The sequence below is a fragment of the Bos indicus x Bos taurus genome, chromosome 5 (genome assembly GCF_003369695.1).
Source record: "Bos indicus x Bos taurus breed Angus x Brahman F1 hybrid chromosome 5, Bos_hybrid_MaternalHap_v2.0, whole genome shotgun sequence".
NCBI classification, from domain to species: domain Eukaryota; kingdom Metazoa; phylum Chordata; class Mammalia; order Artiodactyla; family Bovidae; genus Bos; species Bos indicus x Bos taurus.
In genome coordinates, this window is record NC_040080.1 from 46,628,436 (window position 1) to 46,650,785 (window position 22,350).

The 22,350-nt window shown below is 57.1% G+C and overlaps 1 protein-coding gene across 2 annotated transcripts in view; it reads right to left on the reverse strand.

Annotated features, from left to right (window-relative positions):
- Positions 1-2,544: 2,544 nt before the first annotated feature.
- TOM1 (target of myb1 membrane trafficking protein) overlaps positions 2,545-22,350 on the reverse strand; it is a 41,012-nt gene continuing 21,206 nt past the window's right edge. The window contains exons 4-16 of one of the 2 annotated variants that reach the window (XM_027541842.1): positions 21,479-21,628; positions 21,064-21,198; positions 20,807-20,953; positions 17,488-17,604; positions 15,155-15,288; positions 13,119-13,152; positions 12,631-12,724; positions 11,851-11,971; positions 9,227-9,302; positions 5,786-5,839; positions 4,531-4,590; positions 3,560-3,599; positions 2,545-3,481 (exon numbers count right to left, since the gene is read on the reverse strand). In XM_027541842.1, coding sequence (XP_027397643.1) covers positions 3,327-3,481; positions 3,560-3,599; positions 4,531-4,590; positions 5,786-5,839; positions 9,227-9,302; positions 11,851-11,971; positions 12,631-12,724; positions 13,119-13,152; positions 15,155-15,288; positions 17,488-17,604; positions 20,807-20,953; positions 21,064-21,198; positions 21,479-21,628 — 1,317 coding nt within the window. In that variant the 3' untranslated portion in view covers positions 2,545-3,326. The remainder of the gene's footprint in view (positions 3,482-3,559; positions 3,600-4,530; positions 4,591-5,785; positions 5,840-9,226; positions 9,303-11,850; positions 11,972-12,630; positions 12,725-13,118; positions 13,153-15,154; positions 15,289-17,487; positions 17,605-20,806; positions 20,954-21,063; positions 21,199-21,478; positions 21,629-22,350) is intronic. The other variant, XM_027541843.1, reaches the window with a different exon arrangement.

Genomic DNA, 22,350 nt, shown 5'->3' on the forward strand with positions numbered 1-22,350 from the left:
CTGACCTGGGGCCTGCGGCCTCAAACAACGCCTGGTGCCAGGAGACCCAGCCTGGCCAGCGCTGGTAGCTTCTGCCAGGGTTCCCTCACCCATCGCAGCCCCAGACACCTTCTCTCTGGAGGGGCCCTTAAGGTGGGGCTGCCCTGTGCTGCCCCCTCCAGGGGAAGCCTGGACACCTTTGAGGCCAGGCTCTCTAGGGCAGGCCTCGGGCCCTGTCTGATCTCCAGGCTCTGTTCTTGGCATCGTTTTCTCCACGTCAGAGTAGGTGGTTCGTGTGGAGCTTACACCTGTGTCTACTGCCCCCTGCCCTCCCGTGGCCTGGCACATTCACCTCTGAGTTCTAAGTACACAGAACCACATCTGGTGTGCCACTGGGGGTACCCACACACAGGAAAGAATAGGTGACTTTAGCCATGCACAGGCCATGAGCCCCTGGAGCTCCCACTGAGGGTTTCCTGGCTCGCCGTCACTCACCTGGAGCAGCGGGGGCAGAAATGAGCAGAGGCAGCAGCGCCCAGAGCACTGGGTCCCACCCTTCACTCCTGGCTGACTCCACAGGACCGTTGTGAGGGGTGGAAAGGCCCAGGCCAGGGGAGGGCCCCAGCCTCTGGGGGACCCAGGTCAGAGGCCTGGAGGCTCAGTGAGCAGGTGGGACACCTGCCAGAGCTCAGCGGCATAGCTTCCCGCCCCCACCCAACCCCGCTCCGCCGTGTGTGTGAGTGTGCCTGGCAGCAGTCCCGTCAGGCCAAGGGTGGGGGGTAACCCACCTATTATCACCACAGCCCTCTTATCTGACCACCAGAGGCTCCCAACCTCATGATACAGGTGGGTATTATGAAAAAGATGGTCATAAAACGCAGGTGCTTTGGGGCCTTCCTTCCACACAGAATTCAGCTACCACCCCAGAGGCTGGTGGTCTGGTGCACTGCTGCTGAGCACTGGCCAGAATAGTCCAGTAAGGGGCCTCTGGAAGCCATCTGCTGTCCTGATAGCTGTTGGGGGGTGGCAGCCCGGCGAGTCGGGCTGTGGTCCCCAGCACCCGGCCACCTCTGCGTGACGTGAGGCAGAAGATGGAGAGGTGCTGGGGACTGTGTGCCGGCATGGTACACCAACTCTGGCTTCTCCCCCATTCTGAGTCTGAGCATCCTTGGGCAGGGCTGGCATGGGGGTCACTGCCAAGTAGCCAGGCAAGCCTGGACTGCATCCAGGAGATGCTTAATATTAATCTTTTGAGAACCAGAGCCTTCCCACTACCTGGGCGGACACAACTAATTTATGCAGGATGCAGGAGGTAACCTTCAGACCAGCTGAGCTTGGTGTGACTGAAGGGTGGGCGCCTCCATCTCCTAAAAAGTTGCCAGACCAGGCTGACACTGGTTGCCCAGGGACTGGGACACAGCTGCTCCCCAGGGGGTGGTGGGGAGAGAAAGGTGGTTCAGGCTGGGGAGACGGGTCAGAGGTCACATTCAACCGTCTTTCTCCAGGCTGGCTTCTCGTCACGCTCTGAACCGTGGCCTGGACAATGAGCCCCCTCCTCCCTGCCTGGAGTATGGACAAGCCTTTGGTCCCATGTACCTGCTTTGCAGCTACTCCCCTTGCCCCAGCTCCTCATGAAGGGCTGGCTGGGCCTGGTTTCCTGTGCGTCCAGCTCCAGGCCACACCTCAGAACACACAGCCTACCTGTTGCTCATGGGAGATGGGGGCTATTGAGGCCCCTGGACCCACTCTGGTCACTCAGCCCCCAGGCCCAGGCATTCCAACTTCTGTTCTCCTCCACAGGCTGACCTTTCAGGCAGGTCAATTGTTCTAGCTCCACACCAGCCCCCTTCCCTTCGACCACCGAGGGGTTGCTGGGTTGGGGGCTCCCATGTGCCTCAAGCAATGACTCTTGGAGAGCCTGGTATGAAGATTCCAGACCGGAAAAGGCTGTGCTCTAAGACCAGGGCACCTGAGCTGCCACAGAGATGAGAACTGACACCAGCACCTGACCTGTGGCCCAGCTCCTGAGCCGTGTGCCAAGGCCTCCACACTGAGCCTCAGTGTTGCCATCTGAAAAATGGGGATGATGTACTGATGCATGAGGAAGTGCCCAGCACCTGATAAACAAGTGCATCTGGGACGGTTCACAGGACCCACTGAGTCAGAGACTCAGCCTCTGGAAAACGAGATGCAACTTTGCTCCACCCAGGATTGTGGATTAGATGCCATGAGCTCACGGAAAGCCTTGCACCCAGGCCTTGGACAGGATGGCTGCGTCCTCCCTGCAGGCCGTCGCCTGCCACACCCACACCTGCTCCGTCTGTGATCACAGAGCTCCTGCTGCTGGGCAGGGGCTGGCCTGAGGATGCGGACAGGTCACCCACAGAGAGCAACGGGGCCGCCTGGCGGGCAACTGGTGGCGGAGCCTGTGCTGGTGCAGTGTGGCTGGGTGCCCAGTCCTGCCCCTGCATCTACCCCATCTGCAGATGTCTGTCTCGTGGGCGGCCCTCAGCCCAGCCCAGCCCAGCCCTGGTGAGGCCAAGTAGCTTCCTCCTGGAGACTGAACACTTTTAGGGTGCTCTTCTACCTTTATTGGGGATACGAAAGGCACCTCTCCCAGTCAAGAGGATCAACCGACAGGTGGGGGGCCCAGTGTCTGGTGGAGCCCTGCGAGGGAGAAAGAGAGGAAGGAGGGCAAGGCAGTGGAGGTCACGGTGGGGAAGGGGGGGGGGTCCCAGGAGCCACAAGCATCGGTGGAAGCCCCCTGGCGGCCTCGGGCTGGCGAGGTCTCCCCCTGTCACATGCAGCTTATCTGGACAGTGAGCTCTCAGTAGAGAGCCACAGGCCCTGCCCTCAACAGCTGGCCAACCCTTCAGGCTCCATGGCAGGCACTGGGGAACGGGCCTGAGGCTGCGAAAGAGACTTCTGCTGTCTCCAGCCTCTGGCCAGGCTTCGACTGGCAGTGTGGGCTCTGAAGAGGGCTCATCTTGGGGGGGGGGTGGGGTCCCAGGAGGGGATCACCCAGGACAAGGGGAGTCACGTTGGGCCACCAAGCGACCAGCCTCTCCAGCCTGGGGCATTCCTGTCCTCAGCAAAGTTGCAGTGGTTGGTGGGGGTGGGAGGGGAGGCATGAGTGCCCAGGGCCCCGAAGTAGAACTGACTCACTCCCCCAGTTCATCCATCTGCCTCCCACACTCCCAGGCAGCACGGCCCCAACCTCAAGGGGAAGAGAAGGACTTATGTGACAAGCCACCCCCAAGCAGCCTTAACACCAAAGGAGGGACAGGCCCCCGCAACGGGGTGTGGGAACAACCAGGGCTCAGGCAGCAGGGCACCAGGCCCCACACTCATAAGGCAAACAGCATGTCGTCGTCTTTCTCCTGGGTCTTCTTTCTCAGGGCAGTGCCAGGTGGGGGGCCTGGGGGCCCCTCGGTTGAGGGACTGGAGAGGTTGGGCAAACGATCGGCCACTTTGGCACGTTCTTCCAGGAACTTGTCGAATTCTAGAGCAACGAGAGGGAGGCTGGGGCTGGGCTCCGAGGCTGGAGCAGGGGAGGTGGGGCAGGGCCAGGGTCTACTACCTTCACTGGTGACGCCCTTGGGCTCCTCCACGTCATTCCCCTGACAAGGCAGAAGGAGGGAGGTTAGCTGCGTGCACGGCGGGGCAGGACTCAGCTGCTGACCCAGAGACCTCAGCCCCACCACTCTGAGCCAATGGGCCTTGGGTGTCACTTGGCTTCTCTGAGCCTCAGTTCTCTGCTTGGTGACACTCACGGGGTTGTTGGCAACCTAAGGCGGAGGACTTCCAGAAGAGTGCAAGGTGCAGGGTGTGGTGCCCTTAAGGGCACTAGTTCCTCCTCTTCCGGTGTTCAAAGAGATGGGCAGACTCGCTCATGGTGGAGAGGCTGATACCCAAGTCTGTGTCAGCTACACACGCTCAACTAGGGGCCGGGGAGGGGGTGAGCCTTCACCCAGTAGGCAAAACAGATGGACCATGGGCAGAAACATGGTCTTGGCCACTTGCAGAAGGCGGCCTTGGAGCTAGGAAGTGCCCAGGCACTTGGTCCTTGGTGCTCAGGATGAGGGGTGGGCTGGCAGAGGCTGGGGAAGAAACCTGGAAGGGGGCCTGGACTGACTGCCCCTCCTGCACACTGGGGGCTCTGGAGGATGCTGGGCCCCCTTCTCCTGGCATAGCGCTCCTGACAGTTGCCCATCAGTTTCTGCTCTGCACAATGGGGCTCCCTCTGGCACCACTCCTTAAGCTACCCCAGGTGCCGAGCTCAGGGCTCTCATGTCCCTGCTGCCCTTGGGCGGCCCGTCTTGCCACAGTGGGCCCTCATGCGGGCAGCAGGCTTGGGCAAGGGGAGGCCCCAGAGGCTGCGAGTGTGAGGCTTCCCCCTCTAAGGCGAAGTACTGGGGAAGCAGCAGGGGAGGGGACACTGACCCTGCTGACGCTCTCTCACCAGCTGCTCGCCCTGCCCCCACACCGGTCACTTCCTCATGGGAAAATGGGAGCCCCAGGTGAGGTGGGTGAGGAGCGGGCCCCACTTACCACGTCCGTGGACAGCCACTTCTCGATATCCTCCATGAGGCAGGCCTGGGTGACGGGGATCTGGAGGGGAGGGCAGGGGTGAGGCGGGAGGGCAGTGCCCCTCACCACCCTGAGTCCACCGGCTATGGCCCCAGGGGAGTTACCTAAACTGAGCCCCTCACTCATGGGATGGGGCCAGTTGACCTGCCCAGCCCCCTCATGGCAGTCCCTCCAAGACAGCTCCGGCCCAGCTGCCTGGGACGCTGAGGTCTCCCTGAGTTCTGCCCACTGTGCCAGGCTGTGGGCGAGGAGGATGGGGGTCAGCAGGCTGAGCAAGGGATGGAGAGGGGCTCCTGACAACTGGCACATTATTCAAAGCCCAGGAAGTGGGCAGCCAGCCAGAAAGGCTGGGGCAGGGGCACGGCCGCAGGCTGTCCCCACAAGCCTCCGCAGACTTGGGAGTTCCTGGTGGAAGTTGGCAGAGGAGGGCCAGTGAGGAGGCAGGGGCCGAGCCGACCAGAGGAGGCCAGGCTGGTGGGCCCAGGGGCGATGTGTCACTGTGAGTTTGCCACACAGCCCTGCACAGGGTGGGGGCTGAGGGCTGGTGTGGGGTCTTCCCATTCGAAAAACATCTGAAGAATCCAGCCGGAGGTTAGGGGCAGATTCCGGGGTCAGAGAGACCGGAAGCTGGCTGGGTCCCTGCACCTGGAGCAGGTGACTTAGCTCCTCTCACCCTCACTGCTCATCGTTAGAGAGGATGACAGCACCTACCGTCTAGGTCCAGGTCGTTGTGAGGATTAAAGAGACGAGGAGATAAAGAGTGCACTCTGCGCCCAGCACAGGGCAGACGCTTGGGAAATGCAAGCTACCACTCAGCTACTCTGAGAAACAGAGGGAGAGCGAGTCCTCCTCCAACCAAAGCCAGCTCAGGCCCCAAGCCCTGTACTCAGCACCGAGACCCCAAGGGGGCGGGGGTACCAGAGAAGCGGCAGAGCTGACTTCCCAGCAGCACCAGCAGCAGCAGCAAGTTCTCTGGGCTGCACCCTCCAGCTCCCTCTGCCGGCACTTAGCCCAGACCCAGACACGCCCTGGGTACCTCCCAGCTGCCAGAACTTGCTGCGAGGCAGCACCGAGGGGCCGTGGAAGCGAGAGCAGAGGGAGTGGGACTGTGCTGGGCGCTGGGTGGGGCCCGCAGGCCTCGGTCGACCCTGTGCTCCTCTGGTTGTGATGCCGGCGCCACTTGGGCCCCCTGCGAGTGCGCCTGGCCCATCCTCACCATGCCTTGTCTCACCATCCAGTCACTGAGGCTCTTCTCACTGCCGCCTCCCATCTGGGTGAGAGAGAGTCACGCTGAAGGTGGTGGGGATGTCAGGCCACTGGTGTACTGGGAGCCTCATCCAGCACAGGCCTGCTACTGCCTCAAGAGGGGTGTGTGTGTGTGTGTGTGTGTGTGTGTGTGTGTGTGTGTGTGGTGTGTGCGTGTGTATGTGTAGTGTGTGTGTTTGTGGTGTGTGTGTGTGTGATGTGTGTGTGTGGTGTGTGTGCGCGTGGTGTGTGTGTGTGTGGTGTGTGTGTATGGTGTATGTGTGGTGTGTGTGCGCGTGGTGTGTGTGTGTGGTATGTGTGCGTGTGGTGTGTGTGTGTGGTGTGTGTGCGCGTGGTGTGTGTGTGTGTGGTGTGTGTGTATGGTGTATGTGTGGTGTGTGTGCGCGTGGTGTGTGTGTGTGGTATGTGTGCGTGTGGTGTGTGGTGTGTGTGTGTGGTGTGTGTGTATGCTGTGTGTGTGGTGTGTGTGTGTGTGGTATGTGCGCGTGTGGTGTGTGGTGTGTGTGTGTGGTGTGTGTGTATGCTGTGTGTGTGGTGTGTGTGTGTGGTATGTGTGCGTGTGCTGTGTGGTGTGTGTGTATGCTGTGTGTGTGGTGTGCGTGTGGTGTGTGTGCGTGTGGTATGTGCGCGTGTGGTGTGTGTGTGGTATGTGTGCGTGTGGTGTGTGCGTGTGGTGTGTGTGGTGTGTGTGTGGTGTGTGTGTGGTGTGTGTGTGGTGTGTGCATGTGGTGTGTGTGTGTGTGGTGTGTGCGCGCATGTGTGTGTGTGGTATGTGTGCATGTGGTGTGTGCGTGTGGTGTGTGTGTGGTGTGTGCGTGTGGTGTGTGTGAGTGTTGTATGTGTGCGTGTGGTGTGTGTGTGTGTGGTGGGTGTGTGGTGTGTGTGTGTGTGTGTGTGGTGTGTGTGTATGGTGTGTGCGTGGTGTGTGCGTGTGGTATGTGTGCACGTGGTGTATGTGTTTGGTGTGTGTGTGTAGTATGTGTGTGGTGTGTGTGTAGTATGTGTGTGTGGTGTGTGTGCACGTGGTGTGTGTACATGTGGTGTGTGTGCGCGTGGTGTGTGTGTGTGTGGTGTGTGTGTGTGTGGTGTGTATGGTGTTTATGTGGTGTGTGTGTGTGTGTGTGTGTGGTGTGTGTGTATGGGGTGTGTGTGTGTGTGTGGGTGTGTGTGTGTGTGTGTGTGGTATGTGTGTGGTGTGTATGTGTGTCCATGTTTGTGTAGGTGTGGTGGCCGGGGAAAGGGAATAGGAAAGGTGTCTTCCTGTGGGGACACGCACACACATCCCTGGATGGGTGGGGCAAAGCCTCGCCACCTACTTTCACCCCACAGATCCCGGTGGGTGTGCTGAGTAATCCTAGGATGGAGTAGGCAGCCCTCCACTGGCTCTCAGGGGGGTCTGATGGGCACCCAGTGTCAGGAGCACTGCTGTACCTGTTTCCCGTCATGTTTGTTGATGGGCAAACAGGAGATACCCAGGGCCCCAGAGCAGACGGATGGTGGAGGAAGCCTAGGGTCCTGGCTCCTGGCCCATCAGCCCGTGATCGTCTTCCCCAGCCAGACAGACCCAGCCTGGGGCCTGGCACAGGCCGTCCAGCATCCTCACCTCCCAGGACTCATCAACCCCTGGGGGCAAACACCGGCCGGCCACCTACAGGGTCAACGCTTGATTCCTTAGGTACTTTGCTGCCTTGAACCTGCCTGGAATTCCTTCGGTACTCAGCTGCCTTTGACAGCTGAGAGGGAGAAAGCCTTGGCCCTCAGCCAGATCTGAGTATCTTGTGAGCAGATGTTTATGATCTGCTTTATTACTTCCTTTGGAGGAAGTCGTACCATGATTGGTAGAACTCACTTAAATCTCAAGTCACCAAAGATGACTGGGCAGAACTTGTCAGCATCTGCTTTTCTGCAGGCAGAGGTGTGTGTGTTTCCGCCCCAAGGCTGACGGCAGGTGGGGCAGCAGCCAGGAGCCCTCGTCCCAGTGCTCGTCAGGTCCCTGAGCTGCTCTGTGCCCCTAGCAAGTGACATCTGTCCCCCACCACCCCAATTCTGTAACAAGAAGGCACAGGGCTGAAAGGCCAGTCTCTGCCCATGAGGACCAGGTGGTGGCGGAGGGATGTGCTCCCTACTGTCCGCACTCATCTGGATTCTTGGGAGCCAGACTGATGGCCCATGGAAAAGGAAGACTGAGCATCGGAGCAACTCTGTTCCTTGGAGCTCTGCAGGTCATCTGGGGCTCTCGTTACCAGCACTGGTTTCCACGCTGGACAGACCAACGGCTGTGAGATCGTGGGCAAATGACCTTGATTCTAAGCCCTGGTGTCTCCTCTGTAAGTGAGGACGACCACACTGCAGTGCTCTGAAGGTAAAATGTTTCACTATATGCCAGGCACTGTGCGAAGGACGTGAGATCTCTGGTTTCACTCACCCCTCTCTGGGACCTGGCTTTCTCATCTGCAAAGGGGACCCCTTCAGGGTTTGGGTAATGACTTAGTAAGTGGGGGACACAGAATGCTCACTCAGCAGGGGACATAGGGTCCAAGTGGGAGGCTCTGAGACTCAGGGCATAAACGCACTCCGCGTGGTGGCAGATCTATAACACACCCAAGGAGGCATCTGAGCCCTTCGCTGGTCCTGCCCTGTTCTGACTTGGGAATGACTCCTGGGACACTGGGGATGCAGCTGGGAATCCCTCCCGCATCTCCTGTGCCCCCCTTCCCACTCCAGAGGACAGGGCAGCTTCCACAGCCTCCTGACTGCTCTCCCAGCTTCCAGGCTGGGTCCTTCTAAAATGAAGCCAGATAAACGTCCCCCTGCCAACCCCTGCTCCAGACTGCCCAGGGCTCCCACCTCAGGCAGAAGCCAGTCCTCCCAGTTGCCCCTCAGGCTTCACCTCCTAGCACCCAGTCCCACCTGCACCTCTGAAGCCCTGGGCTGTGACCAACCCCCTCCTTGGCCCTGCTGTTCATTGCCCCTGCCTCTCCAGCACCCGGGTCCTGCACGTTCTAACCACCGCTCTCTGCCCAAAAGGCGCCCAGAAACAAATTCAAAGGCAAGGGAACTGTCCTTGGAGCTCCTGCCGAGGGGGCAAGTGGCTGGCAGAGCATGCTCAGGGTGGGAGGTGGCTTTCATTCCACATATGCCAGCAGTTAAATGGATACAAGTGGCACCTTTGGGTGCCTCCCTATGGTTTTAGGGTCTGTCCTCCAGCCCCTCTCTGTCCACATTCCTACAGATAACAGGGCTCTGGAGGGGCAGTGAGGCTGAATACTAGCTCAGCTCCAAGTCAGTGCTGAGCTTCTCCCATCCACACTCTCACACCTCCTGTCATAAACCAAGGGCACCACCAGGCAAGCACTGCCTAGCCTTCCTCTGGACAGGCCCCTCTGCTTACCGCTCCAGTGCTCTGCTGCCGGGCATCCAGGGCTCCAGCCAGGCCATCTGTTGCTTGAGGGGCTTCATATTTTACCCTGAAATACAGAGGCCACTGTGGCCATTACCTGCCACCCTCACCGAACCAGACATGCCAGCCGATGTGAGGAGGGAAGGGGTTGGGTGGGCAAGGGCTGGACCCACATCCTGTGTGGACTCAGAATGTGCCTGGGCAGGGGCCCTAGGAGGGGCACCAATCTGTAGGCCTGCCTTGAGATGGAGGAAAAGGTCTCCTTTCCTGCCTTTGGGAACTTGGTCAGACATGTGACCTGCATGACAGGCAAAGCAAGGCTGGAGAAGTGAGGTGTTGGGGGCCAGAGACCAAGACCACCGACCTCCTATTTCCGGATTTGGCCACACTACAGGGATGAGCACAGCGTCCCAGACTCCGTGGTCATGGAGAGCTTGTATCTAGACCCTCTCCAGAGCAGCTCCCACAGCGTCATTTCAGAATCTGTGGTTCTGTGAAGGCTGTGTGTGAACGGGGGAACCCCACTCTGCAGCTGAAAACAAACCTGCAGACGGCGGGTGAGGATCTGCATGTGCTCGGGGTGCCAGCCCTGGCGACTGGGAGGAAACGCAGTGGACACTGTACCCTCAGGGCAGAGGAGGATGGGGAGGGAGGGATCCGCTGTGTCTCCAGTGAAGGCTCAGGGGGAGTGGGAGGAAAGCCCGTGCTAACAAGCGGGCTGGTGTTTCTCTGGCTACTACAGAGGGGGATATCCAGGGAGGCTTGGGGACGTGGTCCAGCAGCTTGGGAAGAGCTGTCATTCTTGCCCTGAACTGCTGGCAGAGAGGAGGTGAGACTGGGTCAGTCTTTTTTTTTCTGGTGGTCATCCTGTGATATGTGGGATCTAGTTCCCTGACAAGGGATTGAACCTGTGTCCCCTGCATTGGAAGCATGGAGTCAATCACTGGACCATCAGGAAGTCCCTGGGTCAGTTGTTGAGGCGAAGATGAGAATCTTGGGATTCTTGCCTCAAAGGAAGGCCCTGCGCCACTGGGGAGGAGGGGTCTTTTTCCAGGTGGGGTGGGTGGGGAGCACCTCACACTCTGCTGGAGCTGGGCTGGACCAGCGCAAGCACAGCACATGTAGCTCTGATAGCGCCAACCTGCCTCCCTGGGGACTGGGTAGGCTGGCACTTAAAGGGGCCTCTAGAATAAACCCCGAAATTCTCAGGCAGCCTCTCTGAAGAACGGAGGTAGCCAGGAGGGCACGGGAATTGGCGAGTTAACCCTGTCACATGGCTCACCACGCAAGGGGGCTGCAGCCAACCGGAAAACTGGGTGTCTTGTGCTACCCCTGCCTCTGACCCTTTGCACGAGCTGATCCACAGCCCGGCGCTGCACAGCAGCAGTCCACAGGCAGGCTACCTCCCACCCCCAAGAGACTGCAGGCTCTGGAGGCAAGCTCGGGGTGTGCTTTTCTCTGGCCTTCAGGGCTCCCCAGAGTAGGGACAGCATGGCAGCAAACCTCAGCCGGGCCGGGGCTCTCAGGCGGCCACCTTCTGGTGGCAAGTCCCACCAGGCTCATTAGCCTCCAGTCCCCCAGCAGCCTCACCGCGCCCTACCTCCAAGGTGACCGTGAGCCGCTGGTCCCAGAGCGCCTGGGCTTGGGAGCACAGACTCCGCCCCAGACTCATGGTTCGGCTCACAGTGCAGGGCTGGTCGGCCAGTGGGTGGGGCTGTGAGCAGCCCTATGACCCAGGCTGGCTACCGCCTGTCAGGTTTCACTGGGACTGGCCAGTGTGGATGGCGGACCCCTGGGCCCTCTGGAGGCCCATCAACAGTTCCCAAGGAGACCAGAATGGAGTCTGCCGAGAAGTTCCCTTAGTCCGAGAAGTTCCTTGGTTGTACATCCTGGTTGCCCTGGGGTTACAAGCAAAAGGCTGACAACAACCCCAAGCAAACCCTGTCCCCGACCAACTTGTATGGAGCCAGTCCTGGGAAGCCAGCCTGGTGGACACTTGGCCACGTGGCCTCTGCTGCTGAAAGTATCTCCCTGAAAATGGACAGTCCCAGGAAGCATAGAGCCCCAGCTCGAGAGCAGGGCAGGCAGACTCGAGTGGGATAATGCGACTTCTGTGGAAATTAAGGCTGGTTGCAGAATAGCAGAAATCACTGGACCAGTCCCTGAGGGCTTGGTACATGGTGTACAGTGCAGTGGGGAGCTGGGCTGGGTTGGAGACACTGTGTTTTAGAACCAGTCAGTCTGGGATTCCCAACTCTATCAGACATTAGCTGTCTGAGCTGGGGCAAATGATCAGCCTCTCATCCCAACTCTATCAGACATTAGCTGTCTGAGCTGGGGCAAATGATCAGCCTCTCAGAGTCTCTGTTTCCTCATCTGCTTGGCTTGTGTAAGATTCTGGAACAAAGCTGGTCATCACCCAAAGGGCGTCCCTCCCTCATCCATCCCAGGCCATGTAGGACTGACTCAGGGGGAAAAACTCTGCCATCCTGAGGGGGTGCAGGCAGGGGCTGGTGTGCCCACCCACACACCGAGCTCAGAGACCTGGAGAGAGGCCCTCCCCTGACAGCGGTTGACCCAAACTGCAGGAGCCCAGGGTGGGTTTCAGCACTCACTCTTTGCGTTGGTCAGCCAGTGAGCTGCCCCGCGTCAGCGCAAACATGTCAAACTCATCTTCCAGTCGGCCAGAGGCCTCCAGAGACTGCAGGCCAGCCCTCACGCTGCTGGAGCCCAGGTCTGTGGGGACAAAAAGACCACATGAAGGGTCTGCCTGGCTGTCCCTGGACACTGAGTTGCAGCTGGGCTGCTTCCTGGCAGGCCCAGGTTGGTTCTGGAGAAGCAGGGCAACTTGGAGTGGGGGCAGGGAAGGGCAAACGGATGGGACAGGCCACCTGCTGGCTGAGGGACACCGGGCACCTCACCTCCTCTCTCTCAATTACTTCTGAGCAGGCAGCCGATAACACTTAACAGATCAAGTGACGATGGTGCTGATGGCTGACGTGTACCAGGAGCCCATTCTGGGCCTGGCCTGGTCTAAGCCCACTCTGTGCGTAAGCTTATTCAGGAGAAAAGGGGCCCAGGGTGTCCACGTGATGTGTCCAAGTTCACCAGATGATCCAGGGGCAATCACACAACAGCAGGGTTTCTGAGATCTAAGCGGGCTCAGGAGCTATGGGGCTGGGAGGGAGAGTCTCCCGTGTTTTATCCCAGCTGTGCAGCAAGATTTGAGACCCACACCAAGATTCAGCAGGGGACCCCGGGGAGGTGGGGGCTGGGCCAACATTCTGCTGTGGGCACTCCAGCCCCAACTGTGGAATGAGAGGGCACCCCAAGAGCTGCAGGGGTACCCATGGTAGGTAGCATACCCTGGCCAGAGCCCCCAGTGCTGCACTTACTCATTTCTGCCAGCTGGGATGAGAGATTGCCGGTGGCTACAGGGTCAGGGCCCATGTCGATCAGGTCAGGGGCCGCCTCGGCCTCACTTGGGGCCTGTGGGGAGGGGAGAGGCCACCATCACCCTCTGACCGGAGGTGCAGCCTCATTCCCTTCTGCCCTGAAGCACTGGCGCCTGCATTCTTTGCCTGAGGGTGTGTCATTAGACTCCCTCCTCCCCTCCTCACCCCCAGCAGCTATGACTGGGAGTCAGGGAGTCTTTCTTCCTCCCCTTGGCCTCTAGTTCAGCTGGACCTGCTGGGAGGTTCATAAGACCCTGGGGCATCAGCTGGTGGCAGAACCTTGTTTACCCTAAAGGGACAATGACAAAAAAACTTAGAAGAAGCCTTTTCTAAGAGCCTGGCTAAGAAGACACATTCTGGCCAGGATACCTGGGGAGGGAGGTGGGCACAGCCCTTCCTGTCATTAATATGGAGAAGCTGCCTCTTACCTTGGTGGTCTGGCCTGTTCGGAGGCGTTCAAACCTACGGGACAGAAAAGACCTGGGTCAAGGAGACAGACCAGGCCAGAGCTTTGCCCACTGCAGGTCTCGAAACCCACGGAATGGGTCACAAGCAGGATGGTGACTGGTCAGGTTTGCCCCGGACAATCCAGTGTATGCCCTAGAAGAGTATTAGCAGGGTGCCTCTTACACTAGCAACTGTCCCAATTAGATGACCAATTATTTAGTTACAACTAGCATTAAACAAACAACAGGCATAGACTACAGAGGAAAATGGAGAAGGCAATGGCACCCCACTCCAGTACTCTTGCCTGGAAAATCCCATGGATGGCGGAGCCTGGTAAGCTGCAGTCCATGGGGTCGCTAAGAGTTGGACACGACTGAGTGACTTCACTTTCACTTCTCCCTTTCATGCATTGGAGAAGGAAATGGCGGCCCACTCCAGTGTTCTTGCCTGGAGAATCCCAGGGACGGGGAAGCCTGGTGGGCTTCCGTCTATGGGGTCGCACAGAGTCGGACACGACTGAAGCGACAGCAGCAGCAGAGAGGAAAAGGAAAAGGGGGTGCATGCACATAGTAAAGGTATGGATTTTTTGGGGGACTTTGTTTGATAACATACATTTGTGCATGTGGTGAGTGTCTAAAGTGGTGTAAGGAGGACACATATCTCTTACACTATTTCATGGAGACACTTAAACCACCCTAGACAGGCCAAGTTGCTGCTGGGTGGGCTGCAGACCTCGGTCTGGGATCTGCTCTTGTCCTGGTTCTGTCTCTCCCTGTGTGACCCCAGGTGAATTACATCACCTCTGAACAATTAACAAGGGGGTGACAGTGCAACCTGCCTCCCAGGTGTGAGGATCAAGCAAAGACACTGAGGAGTGATTATAAACCGGAAACAACCAGACACGAGGTCCGATGAGTGAGTGTCAGAGGGGTCCTGGTCACCTCGAGATTGGGCCCGTGGGCCACCCCCCAGCCCACACCCTAGTAGCAGGGGCTCTTAGCGCCACCGGTCCAGTGAGCAGGAAAGGCTGGGCAGATGTTATCTGCTGCAGCCCCATCCCCATCACTTGATTCAGAATCACTGAGCAAGTGTCTGCTGATGGATAAACATATGAAATGAACCGGGAGCTGGAGGCAGCAGGCTAGTTAGCACCCTGTGCAGACAGCCTGACTGACAAGGCCCTTACAGGAATAACTGCATGGGCTGTCGGTTATCTACAAGGGATCACAGCTTCGTTGTACAGACAGAGAAAAGAGTGGGGGTGTGCTGTCTCTGCAGGCCCAGCACCTACACGCTCCTCTGGGGAACTGCTTCCCATTTCCTGTGCCCCTGGTGGGCCTGCCAGGATCAAGGGGGCCTCTCCCTCCTACTGTGGGCACAAGGAGGCTGAGCCAATCGGAGTGTCTCCCGGGGTTCTGACTCTTGGACAGAATGATACCTCCCAAGGCGGCAAGTGTTTGGAGCCCACGTATTCAGGGTGACACCCTGGGATCATGGTCCAGGCATTATTGTCCCGAGACCCCTGAGCCATCCTGGCGTCTGCCCTTCTCTCCCCTTAGGAAGGCTCACTGTTTTATTCTTCTCTGGGCTCTGAAAGCTACCCATTCAATAAAAGCTGTTCTCCTAATGACTTTTTTCTGCTTAAGTTAGCCAGAAGCGCTTACCGAGTTTGCAATCAAGGAGCCCCAGAGCCAGGCAGTTGGGCGCGGGGTAGGGGTGGGGGAGCAGGGACAGAACGGGCCTGTTTGCCTGTGGGCCAGCCGCTCAGCCACCACCGGTGCTAGCCCGGAGGCGGAGGCGGGATGCAGACACAACACACCGGTGGCAGGAGAGGAGGGGTGGAGGGAGGGCGGGCACTGTGGCCTGCGCTGGATGAAGACAGTTGAGAGTGCGCACTGGGCAGCTGGCCTGGTGTTTGGGAGGGAGATGAAAGGTCAGCGGGTGTGAACAGAGGAGATGGCAGGGGCCTCGGGCTGGAGCGGGGCAGGCGGTGGGGCGGGGCCGGAGGCGGGGCTACCGTTCGTGGCGCAGGAAGACGTTGTTGAGATTGTCATTGACGATGAGCAGCTCCTCGGTAAGCTGCTCATTGGCGATGCGGGGGATGAGCTCCAGGACCCGCTGCTGCATGGAGCGGCACGTGCGGTTGAGCTCCTGCCGGGGAAGGAAGGGAGACAACTATGGCCACTGGACTGGGAGCGAGGCCGTCCCTTCCAGATGCCCGGTCCTTGGCGCGCCATGGAGAAGCAGCGGTCTCCACACTGGACTTGAGGTTGCAGGGAACAGCTTTTGGGGTTCTACGAACGAGCACCGGCGTCTCATTTCTAAGTGTGGAGCACACTGGACACAACCAAATGGGAACTGCGCTGTGCGTTTACCTGGCTCTGTGCCGACCTCTGGATGGAGCTCCTGCCACCATCTCCGATTTGGGGAAAGGTTGAGCTGGCAAGGTGGCTGGTGAAACACCTGCCACATGTCATGGGGCAGTTAGGTTTTTTGTGACCAAAGCATAAAAAATGTACTGGATGATCCAACTATTATCCACAAACCCCGACTCCAAATTTCTGCCTCTCTAGTCTAATTTATTTTTTTAATGCCTTTTATTTTGGAAGAATTTTAAATATACAGAAAAGTTCCCAAGGTAAGAGAGCACAGGGGTTGCTGTAAACCCTTCACCCAGCCTCTTACCTTAGTTTGGCACTGTCACAAGACCTTAACACGGGTACACTGCTATTGACTAAACTACGAGCTTCACTCAGGTTTCACTAGCTTTTCCACTAATGTCCTTTTCCACTCTGTTCCCGAGTCCCACACTGCATTTAGTCACCAGGTCACTGACTGATTTTTAATCAGTTAATGTTATGCATTTAAGCTTGTTTGGGAAAAAGAAAAAAAAATGAAGCTGCAGCATCACAGGCTTTTCATTTGTAGGACTGAGCACTTCCTTCCTCAGGGGCCTGCCACCAGGTGGACAGGGGTCCAGGTTAGAGTCTTGAGGTCCCAACAGACAGCTGTTGGGCACTATGGACTCAGCCACAAGCCAGACTTTTCTCCAGGCATCATGAAGACCACTGACTTTGGTTCTTTGCAGACCCTGTTGCCCCTCCCCGAGTTAGACCCTCTCCTGGGATTTCTTCTGCCCACTGAGCATGGGGCAGGGCAGCCCGGACTCCAGCATCCCATGGGCCTCCTCTCTCCTCCCCCCATGACTAAGCTCACTGTGGCTTTGTTCCCACTCCCTCTCAAGAGAGGAAAAGCAGCAACTGGAGCCAGGGCCCTGGGTTCATAACCCAGCTCTGCTGATGACCAGCTCTGTGACCTGGGCATGTCCCATGACATCTCTCTGCCTCAGCAGTTTGCTGACCTGGGACATGGAGACAGTAAGGGTGCCTACCTTAATGGGGGGGAAGGGGAGGATTGAGTGAGTGACCCTGTACTACGTGTCCACATCAGAACCTGGCACATGGGACATGCTCAGCATCTGTCAGTTGTCCCAGGGTCACCCCTGCCTGCCAGCCAGCCTCCTGAGGCCACAGAATCACTCACCCCCGCATGGCCCTGGCATGAGACACCTGAAATTAACTGCACTACAGTAATCCTGTCGCTTCCCAACTCACTCAGGCTTCTGTCATTTACTCTTCATGTTTGTGGGTTCACTCAACTCTGAGACTCCGACTTCACCCCTCCCCCTGGCTCCTGTAGTAAGGTAAGGACCACATAGCTCAGGTGGGCCCGGGGACAGAGAGATGAGAACGACCCTGCTCCGCCCACCAGAAATGCGAGGGTCCAGCAGGAAAGTCACCAAATGAGTTGATCACATCAAGCCCTCTGTCCCCTCACAGGTTCAGGTGGCTCCTGGGCCTCGGGGTCCCCAGGGATGACCTCCATGGGGAGGGTGCCTTTCCCCACATACAGCCCCTTCATGCCCAGCTGGGGGTGGAACCCTGGGGATATCACCTGACATACGGGAGCCCTGGCCCGTAGATCCCAGCTCACGCCTACCTGCTAGGCTTCCTCTTCTGATGGCTGGAAACCTCACCTTCCAGCCTTCATCAAGACACTGATTGGGAGCTATTTGGAACCAGGCACAGGAAGGAGTGTTTACATGCAAAGCCTTATTTAATTCTCATGTCAAATGTATACCATAAAAGGAATCTTACATATGAGGAAACTGAGACAAGAGGGGCTTTACTGTTTATACCATCAAGTGGTAGAAGCTGAGTTCCAATCTGATGGAGCCCAAAGTCCCTGGTTTTAACCTCTCCCACTGTGACCAAGGAGCTCAGAGTCGCCATGGAAACTGCCCTGGTGGTGGGAAGCGGGGAGGCTGAGCCAGGGGCAGTGGCCACTCACCTGTAGCAGCTCCAGGTCTGCTGGCTCCGTCTGGGTGGGCACCAGCTCTGTCAGCATCTCTGACATCACCCTCACGTTCCCGCTCACCATCTCCAGCTCACTGCGCAGCTTCCCGATCTGGAATACATGGTCGGTCTTGCTGAGTGAGGCCAGGGTCCAGAGCCGCTGCTCCTCCCACAGCCTGGCACCACTAGCCCAACCTGCTGGCACCCTCTCCAGGCTCCTGGACCATAGTCTTGTGCCAGGAGGCCTGTTGGGGGCTAATTCCCATCCTCACAGACCAGCTTACAGAGGTGCCACCAACCGTTACCATCTCCAAGCTGGGGTGCCTGGAGCAGGGAGAGGCCAGGAGGAAAGAAGCTGAGCACTCCAGCATCTCATGGATGCTGGCGCCTAACGAGGCCCTGAAGGGCAGTTCCCCTGAGGGGAGAGGAGGGAGGCCGTCCTCCTAGGAAGATGGGGTTCTGTCTTGCTCCGGCCTGCTCTGGTGTCCCAGATTCTACCAAGGGTAAGTCCCAGTGCCACCCCCCACCTGAGTATGCATGTGAGCAGATTCTCAACGACCACGGTCCCAGTCCTGGCTTGGGAAACAGCTGCACATCAAGTCGCAGAGTCTTAGCACCCAGGTGAGGTGATGGAAGTGCCCTGGTGTAGCATCTCACACTGTGGGCTCTGCGGGGTGTCTTGTGTCCTCATGGACAATGTGGACACCGTGAACGCCCAGAAAGGGACCCTTGTGGACGTTGCCAAACATGACCTGGCTGATGAACCCTTTGATCACGGGCTATCTCATGAGACTAAGATTTAGTGGCCTACATTTTGGGAAATGCTGGATGTATTCTAAATTGGGTGACCCAGTTGATTTCAAAATACAAGTGTTATCATATAAATTCACGGTGCCTGTGAAGGCAGTTGCCATTCTGATCACCTCTTAAGTGACAAGTGCTTATCGTGCTAGTTAACCCTGACCACAGTCTCATGAGACAAGTATCACTACCCCCCACCCCTTACAGATGAAGAAGTGGGCCTGCAGACACAGTCTACTGCAGTCTGCCAGCACCTTCCAGACCTGTGAAATGTTTGGTACATTTGTCCTGTTTAATGAAGGCTCTTGGTAGAAGCGAGTGGAAAAACGACTGATCACAAACCCCGCGTGTCTGGGTCAGATGGGACCTAATTACAAGGAGTATGGGAGTTACATCAACGTGTCTCAAAAGACAGAAGGGCCCTCTGAAATTAAACTACTCAGACTACTCAGTCTTGTTTAGCAAGAACCTCTTCCACTGGACATAATCAGTCTTAATCTACACAGAGGCCAGACTTCAGGCAAACTGGTTAAAATTATAACCAGGTTAGATCAGTTTTGTCACCCTGCTTATTTAACTTATATGCAGAGTACATCATGAGAAACGCTGGGCTGGATGAAGCACAAGCTGGAATCAAGATTGCCAGGAGAAATACCAATAACCTCTGATATGCAGATGACACCACCCTTGTGGCAGAAAGCAAAGAAGAACTAAACAGCCTCTTGATGAAAGTGAAAGAGGAGAGTGAAAAAGTTGGCTTAAAGCTCAACATTCAGAAAACTAAGATCATGGCATCTGGTCCCCATCACTTCATGGCAAATAGATGGGGAAATAGTGCAAACAGTGGCTGACTTTATTTTGGGCTCCAAAATCACTGCAGATGGTGACTGCAGCCATGAAATTAAAAGACGCTTATTCCTTGGAAGGAAAGTTATGACCAACCTAGACTTGCCAACAAAGGTCCATCTAGTCAAGGCTATGGTGTTTCCAGAAGTCATATGTGGATGTGAGAGTTGGACTATAAAGAAAGCTGAGCACTGAAGAATTGACGCTTTTAAACTGTGGTGTTGGAGAAGACTCTTGAGAGTCCCTTGGACAGCAAGGAGATCCAATTAGTCCATCCTAAAGGAAATCAGTCCTGAATATTCACTGGAAGGACTGATGCTGAAGCTGAAACTCCAATACTTTGGCAACCTGATGCAAGAGCTGACTCATTTGAAAAAAGACCCTGATGCTGGGAAAGATTGAAAGCAGGAGGAGAAGGGGATGACAGAGGATGAGATGGTTGGATGGCATCACTGACTCAATGGACATGAGTTTAAATAAGCTCCAGGAGTTGGTGATGGATAGGGAGGCCTGGTATGCTGCAGTCCATGGGGTTGCAAAGAGTTGGACACGACTGAGCGACTGAACTGAACTGAGATCAGTTTTGGATCACAGGGTGATTTTACAACATTTATGCACCTTTTATTATTGGGCCTATTATTTATTAGGAAAACTTTTCTAGTAATATTTGTAACTCTGGGGATTGACTTCATAACTTGCTGCTGCTGCTGTTGCTAACTCGCTTCAGTCATGTCTGACTCTGTGCGACTCCATGGACTGCAGCCTACCAGGCTTCTCCGTCCATGGGATTCTCCAGGCAAGAACACTGGAGTGGGTTGCCATTTCCTTCTCCATCATAACTTGCTAGAAGTACGGAATTAAATAGGTTTGAATGTGAAGCTGTTGGTAAGCTTATTTGTTTCTGAGGCTAAATAATACGCAGACATTTATAAACACCTCAGAAGTGATACCCGTGGTGCACAGGCCACGAACGACTCCCAGCCACAAGTAAACTGACCGAACACCCAGAGATGCTGGGCATGGCCGTGGATGTCCCTCGTTGGGCAGAAGCAATGGCGCTGGGCTCAGGGGCAGGAGGGACAAGTGGCATGGTCTGAAGAAGGAAGCCCTGCAAAGCTACTCGTGGGGCGCCAGAAAAGCCTGCCCAGGACTGGCCTCCAGGGTCTTACACTACATACAATCCCAATCCTCTTCTTAGGGCTTGATGGCAAGTATCATGGTGTGAGACAAAGCTTTAACATTTTTTCGGTGCAGATGTTTGAGAATCATTATTTTAGCGAGAACCTCTATTCAAATGAAATCTTGTGTGAGCACCTGAGCAAACCCTAGCAGGGAGTGGAGCTGCTGTGGATGAGGGGCCGTCTGCTGAGTTGTTCCTCTTCCTGGTGTTGCCCAGAAGGCTCCACAGAGGAGACAGTGTGGAGAAGGGCCCGGGTGCAGGACAGAGCCTGCCTGGAGTCACAGACTTGAGCTTGAATCCTGGCCCTGTCTTCATTGGGCTGTGTGGCTCTGGGCAAGTTAACTGACCTCTCTGAGCCTCATCTCCCAAATAATGAGCCCCTATGGGGCTGCCTGAGGACTGGCTGGAGTACCTCCACACTGCCAGGGCCCCCTCCGTAACGTGCGGGGAGGTGCTGAGCCTACGGCTGTGACCCAGGTTTGATTACCTGCTCAGGGGTCGGCGTAATGGGTGTGTCGCTGGGGAGTAGGGCCGAGGTGTGCAGGGGTGTGGTCTGTTGGTTGGAGTCCCCTCGGTGGCTGGTGTCAGTGCCCACGGAATTCTGTCCTGACTGTGTCTCTGAGTTGAACACAGTCTAGAAGGCAACAGGCTGAATCAGCAAGGCTGGAAGGTCAGGGCCCCACAGGAAACAGCCGCAGAACCCCCTCTGGAGTGACCCCCGCCACCCCTGCCACTGCCCCTCACCCTCTGGGGCGTGTGGATGGGCGACAGCATGTCCAGGTCAGTCATGGGGAACTCCAGGCCCTTCCTCCGCAGGTCCTCGTAGACGGCCACCACACCTGTCAAGTCGGGCGAGCTGCGGAATGCGTCAGCCCAGGACTGAGAGGGGACAAGGGGACAGGGCTGATAATCGCTCCTCAGTGGCTCCTCTGCAAGCCTGCCTACCACCCCAGGGAGCAGAAATTCCCTCCTGGACTCGCTGGTCCTTTGGCAGCATCACCCGGGCAGCCAGGCCTCTGCCAACTAGGCTCCCTCATTTAGAAGTCCCGTCCTCAGATGAGCAAGATGCTCCCAACGAGAGAAACCGAAGTAGACAAACAAAAAGCAGCACTGATGGGGGCGCCTTCTTCCCCGCCTGCCCCGGGCTGCCTGCACGCACCTGGATGAGGGTGAGCACCTTGTCGTGCACGATGGTGGGTGGGTTGTTTTTGGGCAGGATGGTCCTCACCAGCACACCCTCCACAAAGTCCTGGCTGGCCACCAGCACGTGGAAGCGGTGCCCACAGTTCTTGACGCAGGTTTCCAAGACCTGGATGCCGTGTGGTGCCCGTGAGCACCTGGCAGGGAGGGGGGGCACCCAGGACCCCACCCTCACCCCCGACCCACGTCCCATCATGCAGACCCCGCAGAGGGTGCGGCTCTCTCCAGTGAGACCCAGACATGGAGGAGCAGGGACGACGCTGGATTCAGGGTCTGGGTAGCTTGGGGTGAGCCTGTGGTGGGCAGAGGGCTGAGTACTGGCTGGAGATCCCTGGCTGAGTGGCCTTGGTGCCCACAGAATCCTGTCCTGAGGCCTTCTCTGAGCTGAGCACAATCTAGAGGGAGGTGGCTCTTCAGGTGGAAAGCAGAGAACTTTCACTGAAATGGTGACCCTGTGGCCTAGGAAAAAGGTGTTCAACTTTCTTCCCCACTCCTGTCCCCACTTCCTGGCAGGAGCTGCCTTTGACTTTCAGTTTAGTAGATTAATCCAAATGTAAGTACTGCCTGGGGGAGGCAGAGACAGAGTCCTTCCAACCCCACTCCCCAGCCAAACCCACCCTGACTGCCAGCTCATGTCTGTCCTGCCCTGCTGTGGGCAAGGACTGGCCTTGGCCTCTGACATTTGCATTACATTCATTTTTTCAGGGCCAATTAGTCCAAGTGTCAATTGGAACTCAACTTGGGTACTGCCCGCCAGAGGCCTGTGCGCACTGAGTCTCTGTGTCACCAGGCAGGTCCTCTGCCCAGGTGTCCCACGACAGGCCCTGGAGG